This window comes from Vigna umbellata, chromosome 10, assembly GCF_029865625.1.
Source record: "Vigna umbellata cultivar VRB3 chromosome 10, Vumbellata_1.0, whole genome shotgun sequence".
Classification (NCBI taxonomy): domain Eukaryota; kingdom Viridiplantae; phylum Streptophyta; class Magnoliopsida; order Fabales; family Fabaceae; genus Vigna; species Vigna umbellata.
In genome coordinates, this window is record NC_142174.1 from 157,473 (window position 1) to 171,358 (window position 13,886).

General features: G+C 33.4%; 1 protein-coding gene and 1 pseudogene across 1 annotated transcript; both read left to right on the plus strand.

The window, feature by feature from the left end:
- The first annotated feature begins 308 nt into the window (after positions 1–308).
- LOC124836445 (uncharacterized) lies at positions 309–2,320 on the plus strand (annotated as a pseudogene).
- Positions 2,321–9,333: 7,013 nt separating this feature from the next.
- Positions 9,334–11,773, plus strand: LOC148191559 (uncharacterized). The gene is made up of 2 exons (XM_088099921.1): positions 9,334–9,900; positions 10,370–11,773. Exons 1-2 carry the CDS (start codon positions 9,361–9,363, stop codon positions 11,771–11,773), a joined length of 1,944 nt encoding a protein of 647 aa, XP_087956047.1. The 5' UTR covers positions 9,334–9,360.
- The last annotated feature ends 2,113 nt before the right edge of the window (positions 11,774–13,886 follow it).

The following is a 13,886-nucleotide window of genomic DNA, read 5'->3' on the forward strand; positions in this document are numbered from 1 at the left end:
CAATAAATGCATGCTAAGGGTTATAAGATCTCAATGCCTTCAATAGGTATGATGCTTTGCATAATTGCTGAAATGGCCGGTGTGTGAATCCTGTTCTTCAGCTTGTTATCTAATGTACATGTTTGACTCCCAGTACATGTTTTGATTCGAGTTAATCCTGTTCTTCAGTTTGTTATCTAATACATGTTTTGACTCGTGTGAATGCTGTTCTTCTGCTTGTTATCTAATATACATTTCCTTTATAATATTTCAATTGCTGATAGAGTTATAGTATGAGTTTAACAGCCTATAATGCTTGGCAGGTGATATCAATTGGATAGGATTGTAGCAATATTATGCAGCGTCCATCTAAAAGGAAGCTAATTCCTCCAAGTGCTCTTGATATAAGCTACATAGATACAGCCCCAAAGTCAAGTCCTCGAATTGGTCATCAATACCAGGTAGAAGTTCCTTCCATGATAAAAGAATCAGAACTTGCACATAATGAAGTGGAGGATAGTGGACATAAAGGGTGGAGATATCTTGGACACAATGATGGTGCAGTCAATATAACTGGACCAGTAGCAGAAGCTAATTGGAATAGCTCGTGGAGTGATGCTGATGTAAAAAGCTTTCTCCTTGGTTTATTTATCTTCGGAAAAAACTTTGTTCAGATAAAAAGATTTCTAGATAACAAAGTGATGGGAGAAATATTGTCATTTTACTATGGAAAGTTTTACAAGTCCGATGAATACTGTAGATGGTCAGACTGCAAGAAAATAAAAGGGAGAAAATGTATAACAGGAGACAAACTTTTTTCTGGTCAGAAACATATTGAACTGTTGTTTCGCTTGACTGTCCGTGTCTCAGAAGAATATAAAGATGCTTTGCAACAGGTATTTAGCCTTGCTTTCTCTTTCTGTCCCTTGTGCTCAGTATTGTTGATGGACTGCAATATGTATTTTTCAGCTACCTGATTATCAGCTTAGCTCGTGTCAATGCATTCTATGATCTCGATATCTTTTATTCTCGTGTAATTTTATAGACATCCTACTTTTAACTTCCTTCTGTGTTAGGTGATTTATTTATTTTTGTGACTGAATAATCATTTTCCTAAGGATAATCTGTCTTATACAGTGCATTGTGTGTGCTAGCCAATACATGTGTATTACAACTTCACTAAGTTACTATGGATTTTATTTGCTTAATATTAAATGTTTTGCATGCTAGATATACAGTGGTTGGGAAAAACATCTGATTTACCGGTTATTTTTGTGTTAATTTTGGACCGGTGATATTATTTAGACATTTATTGTCAATGGACTCTTATTCCTTTCTGTCCTCACTTTTCTTATGTCTATAACCAGGTTTCGATGTCCTATTCGGAGGGGAGAACTTCTCTAGAGGAATACGTCTCTTCTTTGAAGTCAACTGTTGGACTTGGTGTTCTTGTGGAAGCTGTAGGGATTGGTAAGGGGAAGGAAGACCTTACCAGCCCAGCCATGGAATGGGGGAAGAAAACCCAGGCTTGTTCTATACAAGCTAGCAAAACTTGGTCTTCTCTTGAACCCTGTGATATAATCAAGCATTTGACTGGAGACTATCAATCCAGGAAAGCCAAAAGTAATGATATATTCTGGGAAGCTGTTTGGCCCCGCTTACTGGCAATAGGTTGGCACTCGGAGAAACTAAAGAAACAAGGCCATCTTAGCTCCAAAAATGTTGTGGTCTTTCTTCTACCTGGTGTTAAAAAGTTTTCCAAGAGAAAACTTGTAAAAGGTGATCATTACTTTGATTCTGTCAGAGATGTCTTGAGCAAAGTGATAGCTGAACCAAATCTTCTTAAAGTTGAAGTTCTAAACACAAAAGTTGGTGGCTGCAATGAGAAAAAAGCAGAAAAGGGATCTAACGAGGATGGTCAACCTGACAACCATCACCATTGTTACCTCAAGCACCATGTTTCTACTAACTGTGCAAACCACAGTAAAGGTAAGGTTGACAACATTTGTCCGAGAGAGACCGAAGCTGCTATGATACACAGCCAAGAGAATAATAATAATGCTGATTTCTATAAAGAAAAAATATCGCAGAAAACTGTGAAAATCAGATGATCTGTGTGGCTAGTGGAAATCAACTAAAGAGAAGCATGCGGCATAAATTCAGACGAAGACCAAGATCAGGTCTTTCAGATCTTGCAGGTCCTCCTATCAAACTACTAAATCTTTCTCCACCGGCTGATGAGACAAACCACATTTTTATGAACTCCGCAAGAAGCATAGGATCAGAAAAACAGGAACCCTCTCAGTCATTATGCATTCCAGATGTCACTACACCTGAATAGTGTAACGAGGGCATCACTCCACCTCGCATATGCATAGTTGAATCATGTAGAGCTCATCTATCTCAGTTCACTGCGGTTCATCCATTGGATGTGAAAGGTGGTCTCTCTATAAAATTCTATCGCAACATGCCTCTAACCTTGTTGCAAGAGAACGAATATGGAAACAATCGTCTAAGAAAAGTGCTCGTTATGTCAGACGCAATTGCACCCAAACTACTTGTAGTAGATAAAAGACCTGCTCAAGAATCAAGGCAAAAGCTTAGTCTAACAGGCATTTATTCAAGAAGCCGTTAAATAGAAGAACCTTCGAAAGAAAAATCAAGAGGATAGCAAGAAGAAAGCATACAATGAAATATTCATCCGTTCAAAAGAGAAGAAGAGAAAGAGTTCAAGAAAAAGAATATATCTAAACAGAAAAAGAGAATAAGAAAAAGAGAATAAGAGAAGAGAAAAGAGAAGAAAAGAAATACTCTCGAGCTTCATTATCATACTCCTTCCTTATGATAAGAAAGAGATAAAAGAAAGAAACACCTGCGAGTGTTTAGACTCTTTGAATTGTAATTAGATCCTCTCTTCAAGAGTTATAGTCTAAACGACTTGTAAGCAATCTTTGATTGCAATTCTGGAGAGAATTAAAATACTTACAACTGAACTCAGATTGAGTTAAGAAAATCTAGACAAGGTTTCTTAATACCAAGAGTGGTGCAAATACTCAAAGGAAATCTAGGCAAGGTTGCTTAGTACTAGGAGTGATGCGAATACTCAGTTGTAATTTGTGAAAATTATAGTGGAACTCTCTGCGGAGGAAACTGGACGTAGCTCAGTTAGAATGAACCAATATAAAAATAACTGTACAATTATCTCTTCTCTTACCTAAACGCATCTCTTATAAAAACCCGCAGCTTTATTTCTAAATACAAGAATTTTTCAAGCTAAACGATTACTCTTCAAGTAAGAAGGTTCTTACAAAACTCTGCAATTAATATATATTCTGAGTAGCACGTAAAAAGCCACAATCAATTACAAACGTTTATTAGGGCGAGCATTTAAGCATACGTGTTATATGTTGCGAAAATAATTTTTTCATTTTTTCATTAATACTATTCAACCTTCCTTCTAGTATTTTTTTAGATACATCACCATAAGAACCGTTATTTCGATATAAATAATAAAAATGAATAAGACTTTTTCTTTTTGGTAGAAAGTAAAGTACTTGTAGAACACTTTTTATTTTATTGTTGAATTATCACTTATTAGCAATTTCTTTTTATTTTCAATTCACATAGGAGGCTTGCAAGAGTAGATGAAATTTTAATGTGGATGGTTGCTCGAGAAAAGTGAAAAAATACAAAGGGAGGGGAGACTTTCTTTTGAGTTATACAAATAAAATATTTGTTCACTTTTTTTTTTTTTGTCATTCTCAAATATTAATAGGGAGAGTTGAACCCATAACATCTTCCACTCTCCCTTCTAAATTTTATCACTAAATCAATCTTATAACTCTTATATAATATTTGCTTATATTCCAATAAATAAAAAAGAAAGTGAGAATAACACCAAAGTTTTCCAAAACATGTGAAATCAAAAGAGTTGAAGAAAATATATCTTTCAATCATAAAACCTAGTAAAATTACCACATACTTGCATAATATAAATAACTTAAGAATATTAGTATTTTTAAGTAAATAAAAAAACTACTTTACATTAAATTTTGATAAAATAAAAATGTTTCGTACTGAACTATTTTGTAGTGGATAAAATTTGTTATTGGAAATGACGAGAAATGATGAAAAAAAATTAAAAAGATAAATTGAAGGAGAGTAGAAAGGACAAGTGACAGAAATAAGAAAAATATATTAAAGGAAAAAAAATATATTAGACCTCTTTAAAATTGATTCAAAACATATTATGTCAGACCTCATTTAAAACACACCCAAAACTCTTTTGCGCGACGCCAGGTGTCAAGCATTTAGGATTCTTAAATCAGGAAGGCAGGTGTCGGCAGGAGAGCGGACGCTCGTTTGGACGTGGGAAGAAAATGATTGTTTCTGAAACTTTCGTCCCACTCTCCTCTGCATGCACCCTTCTTCCCAAACTTTGATCTTCCATTTCTCCTCCTTCTCTCTAGAAACTCTCTCTTCTCTCTACCAGAACTCACCTTTTTCTCCTCTCCGATCACCGTTCAGGCACCGTAGGAGCACTCCCGGCGTCCCAAGTTTCAATTTGAACCAAACAGTTTCGAGTTCTGAAACTGGTAAGTTTCGTTTCCCTTAACCGTTCGTTCTTGTAAACATGCAAACCAAGTTCTGGTTGCATGAGTCCTTAGTTTAATTCTGAACCCTTTTTGGTTTGTTATTTGATTTTGGTTTGAAGAGTAGTTGAGCGTTGAGGGTAGAAGGAATCTTAGTTTTGCAAACCGAGTTGCAGTCTGTAAGACGTCCGTTCACACTAGAGGTAAGGGAAGCTTATCTAATTTAATTGTATGTTCGTTTGCACGTTCGCTGAAAATGAATGCATGTTGCTGAGTGATTAAATGTATATGAAGTATGAATGCTGATATGATTGTTTATGTGGAATATGATTTATTAGTATGATATGGGTTGTGCGAAGTATGCAAATTGATTATGATATGAAATTTTCACTATGATAAAGTACGTTCGTTACTGAACGGTCATTGACCGTTCGGTTTTCCTGATGAACATAGTTAAAAAAGGGGTTCTTTCATTTGGAGAGAATCCTAGTGTAGGACGAGCGCCCTCGTGTGGTAATACTATGCTTGAGCGTTCGGCAAAACATAGTTGTGCCTGAGCCTACTGTGATAAACCCAATATATATATATATATATATATATATATATATATATATATATATATATATATATATATATATTCGTAAACACCACTTCAATAATAACTTAATATATTTATCAAACCTTTTATTAGAAGTTTATTAGTGCTCGGTCTTACACCTAGCGCTCGTACTGAGTAGTGCTCGGTCTTATACCAAGCGCTCGTACTCATTTCTTGTATAATCAATCTTGATGAAATAGCGTTCGTCCAATTTCAGTAGAATTTCCTTTACTGTGTTCGGTCATTGACTGGCATTCGGTTTCTGTATATGAATGATTCTAAATATGGTTATTTAACATTTTGACGTGTCTACTTTCATGGGATCCGGCCTAGAGCCCCTGTACTTGATTTATGGTTTGAGTATGGGTTTGAACTCACGAGAGTCAGTTCATTCAACTTATTCACGTTGTAAATAACGTTCGTCATATGGTATATGATTGTACTCGGTTTATTCCTAAATCTATTAGTAACCCTTTTGGTCTTATTCAAATCTGGAACGGGCGACTTCTCGGTCTCGTTCTTAGTGTTCAATCCTCGTTCTGAGTGAGGACTGAACGTTCGGTATTTGAAGTTATTAGAAATTGTAATAAAGATAAAATTAAAATGATGGGTAATAAATGATGAAGAGTATATGAGACTGATGAAATGATGTGAAATATGAACGAGCGTTCCGGGGAGGAACGACTCATGAGTGAAGATTTGAAATTGGTAAAGTATGACTGTGGTAATGCTAAGCTGTCGATTCATCCTGATGTTCCGTGAGTACTCGTCCTCATGTAGAGGAGGGTAGGTCATGTGTGGGAACGGCAGGAGGTCCTAGTCCTTAGGGGTACTTTGGACAGATAGGGCTAACCTCGGGTGGCAGCTGTTGAGTGTATCCCACTTACTACACCAACCGGGTGCACGAACGTCGTAGCTACACAGATGTCATACAGTCCAGACGGTCAGTCTAGTAATAGGCTTGGTATGATACATATGTTGAATTTCTCATGTGTGTTGGATTGTTTAATATATATATGTTGATGCATGAATTAAGTTATATAAGCTTACCCTGTGTTTTCCTTGTGTTGTCTTGTTGTACGTCTGTCCTTGTCGTTGCAATGATCATCCGTGTGGATGTGAGCAGAAGGAGACGCGCTACTGGAAGAGGTACTGGAAGAAGAGAACTTGGTAGATGTAGAGGTAAAGACCGAACAGTAGGACGTTCGGCTAGTAGTTTGGTTCGGCTAGTAGTTTGGTTATTGGGTAAGGTGGTCGTTAGATCACCTTTTCCTTTCTTTTGGATGACCGTTCGGTGTTGGTTTTGTAAACCGTTCGGTCAAATTTCACTTATCTTGTACAGTTAAGATTGTAATTATATGTAAGGCCGTTCGACCATAACCGTGCGTTCTTTTTACTGATTAAGATTGATCTGAGTTATTGTTAATTGTAATTATTCTATTATATGGTTCATTGCTATATTTTTTAGATGTTACATATTATTCATTTAATATAATGAAATATATAATTTTAAAGTAAACTAGGTATGTAATTAATGTTTATATCCTTGAAATTTTGTATATAAGTTAATTTTATTCTAACTTTTCTTGAACAGATAAGATATCAACTGAAACATGAGCAGTGAGAAAACTAAATACAATATTAGTAAGACCATTTTAAAATAAGAAACTAAAAATCAGAAGTTGTCATTATTTTATAACTTTTTCTGTTATTTTAAACTAATGTTCCAATCATATCATAGTTGTTTTTGTTATTAAAGATTTTTATCAGATTTATTAAATGTTCTTGTTAGAAGCTAAGATATAATTTGCACTGAATGACTTTGGCAAATTTGTGGTTTTTTTTTTCATTACTAATAGAAAAATTATTTTTTTATAGTGATATATTACACCAATGTTAATTTTAATCTGTAAGATAAAAAGTAATGTAATAAAAAGATCTTATAGATAATATAAAATCTTCTATACCCATTAAATCCAAAACTCGTATAAACGAAATCTACAATAAAATATAACACTTATAAATTATTTAAGTTTATCAATCACCATTTTAATCCTAAAATATATAACACCGTGAAATATTGTTTTAAAAATTAAGAAAATTATAAACAAGTTTCTGAACTTCAAAGAATAGCTTTTGAAAGTACAATCCATTAATTATTTTTGTTGCAAAAATTGAAATTGCTTAAATAAAAATGTCAATATATATGGTTAAATTAAAAAAATTAAACGATTAAACAAATTTAGATTTTTTTAATTTAAAATCACTCTTAGATTTATTTTAAAAAATGTTATTATTCTGTGAATTCAAATTTTTAAGGATTTTCTAATAAGGTAAACTCAGGGTCAATTTCAAGAACATCTATATAACTATGGTCACTTTTTATAACTATATAACTATAGAGAGTGTTCATTTGTTTACACACTTGTGCTTTATATTTGTTTCCCTTCGCTCTTCTCTTCATCGCTGGCTTGTGATCGAATTTAGCCTTTCAAGACCCATCAGGTTATCTCTTTCTCCCTTCTCATTCCTTTACGTCGTTACCTTTAGCTTCTCTCTTCGTAAATGTGTATTAACTTTTCTGACACGTTTTAATGTATGTGCAACTTATCTTCAAATATCGTCACTCGCCTTCTTGTATGCATTATATTTGTCTGCTTTTCACGTTTTCAACAAATGTTCATCCATCTTGTTATCAAGCATCATGTGCAGCTGTGTGTATGATCATGATGTCATGTTGTCATTTATAGATGCCAAGAAACAACCTTTTAAATATGTTTTGGCAAAGAATAAGGTTTCCATTGATTGTTACCATTATATATGGCTGTGATCTCATGTGGGGTTGTACTCAACCTCTGTGTCATCGTACTGATTATTCTCTGGTTTCCATGATTACATATACTTTTTTCTCAGACATAACGACTGAGTATTGAATTATTTAATCTGTAACCAACTTCTTAGTTTTGATCAGAACGAACTTGTGAGAGGATATGGATTTTGTTATATTGGTATCATTTCTTCATAAAGGGTATTTTTTTTTCCTGTGCTTATAAGATCGCATAAACACGGTGTTTGTCATATAATGTTATCATATTCTGAAGTTGTGTCAGTCAGCCAAGAATATTGTATTCGAGAAGGAGTAGGGTAGGCAAATTTAATTTGCTTTGGGCAAAGAGAATGGTAGGGTTTTCTGTGTGTTTTTTGAGCCGTTGTTCGAGTTTCTGTAGCTAGCAGTTGATGGTTTTAAATTGAGCTAGGTTTTGATTACCTTCTCTCAGAAAAAAAAAATGAAGTCTTGGAATTATGATACATGAAAAATTCCTTCCCCAATAGTCGCTCCTTATTTTTTGTACTATAGTCATGTTCAATAAGTTGACCTCCAAAAGCAATAGTAGACAATCAACCTACTGCAGATTGGGGAAGTGTGTGTATGTATAATGTACTTAAGTCTCTGTAGGAGAGTTAAATTTGACAATAAAACTATACAAGAGGGATTGAAATTATTGAGTTCTATTTTAATCACCCATTTTAAATTTTATGGTTGAAATTCACTCTCGTCTTTCACTTGATATGTTATACTATTTATATTAAAAAAATTTACACTTGGATTGGTTTTAACTGATTCATCACTGTCTTTTGTGTCGCCTTTCAAATCTGCCAGTGTGCAACTAGGATGTTTTATTTTTTAGTAGTCAAGCATTCAGTACAAAGAGTTAATATAGTGTTTGAGTTTTAGAGAATTTAATAATGGTGACAGTGTAAGGTGAAGACAAGTTGGTATCTAATATTCTGTTAGATAGCAAAATATGCATGCATAATTTTAAAAAGGAAAATGAAAATGTTAGCAAAATAACTTCAATAAATGCATGCTAATGGTTATAAGATCTCAATGCCTTCAATAGGTATGATGCTTTGCATAATTGCTGGCAAGGAAAATACGAAATGGCATGTGTGCAATCCTGTTCTTCTGCTTGTTATCTAATGTACATGTTTTGATTTGTGTAAATCCTGTTGTTCTTCAGCTTGTTATCTAATGTACATGTTTTGCCTCGTGTGAATCCTGTTCTTCTGCTTGTTATCTAATGTACATTTCCTTTATAATATTTCAATTGCTGAAGGAGTTATAGTATGAGTTTCACAGCCTATACTGCTTGGCAGGTTGTATCAATTGGATAGGATTTCAGCAATATTATGGAGCGTCCATCTAAAAGGAAGCTAATTCCTCCTAGTGCTCTTGATGTAAGATACATAGATAGAGCACCACAGTCAAGTCCTCGAATTGGTCATCAATATCAGGTGGAAGTTCCTTCCATGATAAAAGAATCAGAACTTGCACATAATGAAGTGGAGGATAGTGGACATGAAGGGTGGAGATATCTTGGACAGAATGATGGTGCATTCAATATAACTGTACCAGTAGCAGAAGCTAATTGGAATAACTCGTGGAGTGATGCTGATGTAAAAAGCTTTCTCCTTGGTTTATTTATCTTCGGGAAAAACTTTGTTCAGATAAAAAGATTTCTAGAGAACAAAGAGATGGGAGAAATACTGTCATTTTACTATGGAAAGTTTTACAAGTCCGATGAATACTGTAGATGGTCAGACTGCAAGAAAATAAAAGGGAGAAAATGTATAACAGGAGACAAACTTTTTTCTGGTCAGAAGCATATTGAACTGTTGTTTCGCTTGACTGAGCGTGTCTCAGAAGAACGTAAACATGCTTTGCAACAGGTATAAAGCCTTTCTTTCTCTTTCTGTCCCTTGTGCTCAGTATTGTTGATGAACTGCAATATGTATTTTTCAGCTACCTGATTATTAGCTTAGCTCGTGTCAATGCATCCTATGATCTCAATATCTTTTATTCTCATGTAATTTTATAGACATCCTACTTTTAACTTCCTCCTGCGTTATGTGATTTATTTATTTTTGTGACTGAATAATCATTTTCCTAAGGATAAGCTGGATAATGCAGTGAATTGTGTATGCTCGCCAATACATGTGTATTACAACTTCACTAAGTTACTATGGATTTTATTTGCTTAATATGAAATGCTTTCCTTGCTAGATATAGTGGTTGGGAAAAACATCTGATTTACCAGTTATTTTTGTGCTAATTTTGGACCAGTGATATTATTTAGACCTTTATTGTCAATGGACTCTTATTCCCTTCTCTCCTCACTTTACTTATGTCTATAACCAGGTTTCCAAGTCCTATTCGGAGGGGAGGACTTCTCTAGAGAAATATGTCTCTTCTTTGAAGTCTACTGTTGGACTTGATGTTCTTGTGGAAGCTGTAGGGATTGGTAAGGGGAAGGAAGACCTTACCAGCCCAGCCATGGAATGTGGTAAGAAAACCCAGGCTTGTTCTATACAAGCTACCAAAGTTTGGTCTTCTCTTGGACCCTGTGATATAATCAAGCATTTGACCGGAGACTATCAATCCAGCAAGGCCAAAAGTAATGATATATTCTGGGAAGCTGTTTGGCCCCGCTTACTGGCAAGAGGTTGGCACTCGGAGAAACTAAAGAATCAAGGCCATCTTAGTTCCAAAAATGTTGTGGTCTTTCTTCTACCTGGTATTAAAAGGTTTTCCAAGAGAAAACTCGTAAAAGGTGATCATTACTTTGATTCTGTCAGAGATGTCTTGAGCAAAGTGATAGCTGAACCAAATCTTCTTAAACTGGAAGTTCTAAAAACAAAAGTTGGTGGCTGCAATGAGAAAAAAGCAGAAAAGGGATCTAACAAGGATGGTCAACCTGACAACCATCACCAGTGTTACCTCAAGCACCAAGTTTCTACTAACTGTGCAAACCACAGTAAAGGTAACTTTGACAACATGTATCCGGCAGAGACAGAAGCTGCTATGGTACCCAGCAAAGAGAATAATAATAGTGCCGATTGCCATAAAGGAAAAGACAACACAGATTTTAGTTGCCAAAAGGAAGTGAATGTTAAGTCACTTAATGATGATGCAAACAATATGCCAGAAAACTTTGAAAATCAGATGATCTGTGTGGCTAGTGGAAATCAACTAAAGAGAAGCATACCGCGTAAATTCAAACGAAGACCAAGATTAAGTCATTTAGATCTTGCAGGTCCCCCCATCAAACTGTTAAAACTTTCTCCACCAGCTGATGTTGAGACAGACCACATTTTTATGAACTCCGCAAGAATCATGGGATCAGAAAAACAGGAACCCTCTCAGTCATCATTCATTCCACATGTCAACAAAGGAAGTGCAGAATTAGAACATGAAAGAAGAAATATTATTAGAACTTGTGTGGACAAAGGCATTTCTTGTGATAAAGTGGAGAAATGTGAACCACAACATACCATAGACTTGAATGAATCTAAAGTTCTACTGATGTCTGGAAATGCTGAATTGATGATGACAAAAGCTCAGGAAGACAAGCAGGACCTGAAGCCAAAAGATATAATTCCAAGGAGGAGCACAAGGAACAGACCATTAACAGTTAGAGCATTGGAATCTTTCTTGCAGACACAAAGGAAAGGAAAAAGAAAAGACACTCTCTCGTTTAAAGACCCCTTGAATAAAATTTGCAACCATAGCGCTCATGACAGAGGTATAAAGAATGCTGTGTAATCAAAGCTCGGATCATTGGACTCATTCAATAAAAGAACAGCATTTAGATAGATATTCTTGTGTCAATGAAAAGTATTTGCCAGCCTTTAGATTATATTAAATCGTAGAGGTATTTTATTTTAGGAATTTCATAGTTTCTTGTCATGATGAGGTTGGAAATGTATGCTTCTCCTCTCTGACTTATTACATTTTGAAGTTAACAGACATAATGTACAGGATTTTCCCATATGAGAAACTTGATGACATTGATTTTTTTCTTACATTTTCTGACAATTGTAGTTTCATGAAACGTGCTCAGAAGTATATGAATATCATTATTCAAAGGAATAATATTCGGTAGTACTTTTATGTGACTTTTCTTGATTATATACCAAATTAGTGGGATGAAAATGACTTTTGAAACCATCTTCAAGCTATGCTGAACACTTTTTTGGTTTAACTGAGTGAATTCATATAGTAAACCAGATAAACATCTCCATTTTTTTAATATGCTCTTCTTTCTTTTTCTGTTTATTCATGTGTTAGCAAAGTCCTCATGTTTCTTCAAGATTTTATATTTCAGTTTGTTAAAGCATTCTTTTTCAGTTTTCCACTATCTAATCTTCAACATGTCATCAAATGTCAATTAAGAGAAGAGTACTAGCAACCCCTGAATATAAAATGATTGTGGATTGATGGTTCAAGAAAGTGCAATATGAGAATCTAGATGACATTCAGGGATGAAACCTGATAGTATGTTAGTAAATTGAATTTGATTTGATGTCTAGCACGTAGTTATGATCAGTAATATGGATTGTTCACATAATCTCTTTTTTAAGTAAATTTTGGTTTCTTCCTGTCATGATGAGATAATCAAATCAATTTTTTTTCCTTGGTGTTAACAAATTGTTTTATGTAATATTTTTTTATAATTTATGATCTGATAAATACGGACACCTTTTTTCATTAACCTGCTTTTTTTGGAAGTATTTTCACAAATCATTTTGAAGTGAAAATCACATGTAAATTATTCAGTAAACATACTCTTAATTATTTTAACTAATCAATAATGTTGTGGGATTGATAAAAGATTATGAATATAATTTATAAAAGTAATTATGTATAATTGTTATTATTACTATTATTATCATGTCAAAGGTTGATGATTACATATAACTTTATTAAGTTAAACATAAATTTACTTATTAATATTACATCATACTTATCATAATTAAATTCTTTGGAATTAATATGTCATTGTTATCAGTCAAATTATAATATATAAATTAGTATAACTTTTGTTTTAAAAGTTTGATTCATAAGTTCACTTAAGTGTTTTGAATTTAAAATTCAAAACAATAGAGCTGAATATCAAACTAATTTATTACTCAACCTACAATTCCGTTCACATGATTTAAAATAAATATAAAAAAATGTTTGATTTTAAAAAAATACAAAATTAAAAATATTACAAATGAATGAAAAAGATGAAAATAAAATATCTTTTCAATTAAAAAAATAAATGTTTAGTATTTATTTTTATAAAAATAAGAAAATTTAAAAAACAAAATCTATGATGTAGAAGTTGTTAAAATGTATTTAAAAATATAAAGAAAATAAAATAATATTAACATCTTTTAAAACATAAGTGTGATTTAATAAAAAATAAAATAAAATTTATTAAAAGATCCAAGTATAAAGATTTAGAAAATAACATTTTAGAAGTATTATTGGTTTAAAAATAGTGAAACTAAGCTATTTTAATATTAAAAGATTTTAATATAAATAGTTTTGTTATAAAGTTCTATTATCTTAAAACATGTCATATCTTTATAAACTATTTTTCTAGAGTTTTCTGACTTCTTTCTTGAAGTTCTTATCTCCTGTTCATCTGTTTGAATATCAGAGACAGTTTGAGTGATCAGTAATGTGAGATCTTCTACTTCATATTATCATTTTCTGCAAAAGAGTACGTTGGTTTCTATTCTTTTTCTTAGTTGTGTGTCTCCTCTGCATGTGAGCTATTATGTTTTGCATGTGAAATCTAAATCTTCTATAAGACTCTTTGTTTATATGAGTGAAGTTCCTTGAGCTTTAGAGTTGTCTCAGGATCCTTAGAGGTGTTTAATCATCT

Bases quoted from the DNA above. Each gene is read 5' to 3' on its own strand.
- LOC148191559 (XM_088099921.1), top strand. From the start codon at position 9,361: ATGGAGCGTCCATCTAAAAGGAAGCTAATTCCTCCTAGTGCTCTTGAT. The intron at 9,901-10,369 runs GTATAAAGCCTT...GTCTATAACCAG, and splicing joins GTAAACATGCTTTGCAACAG to GTTTCCAAGTCCTATTCGGA.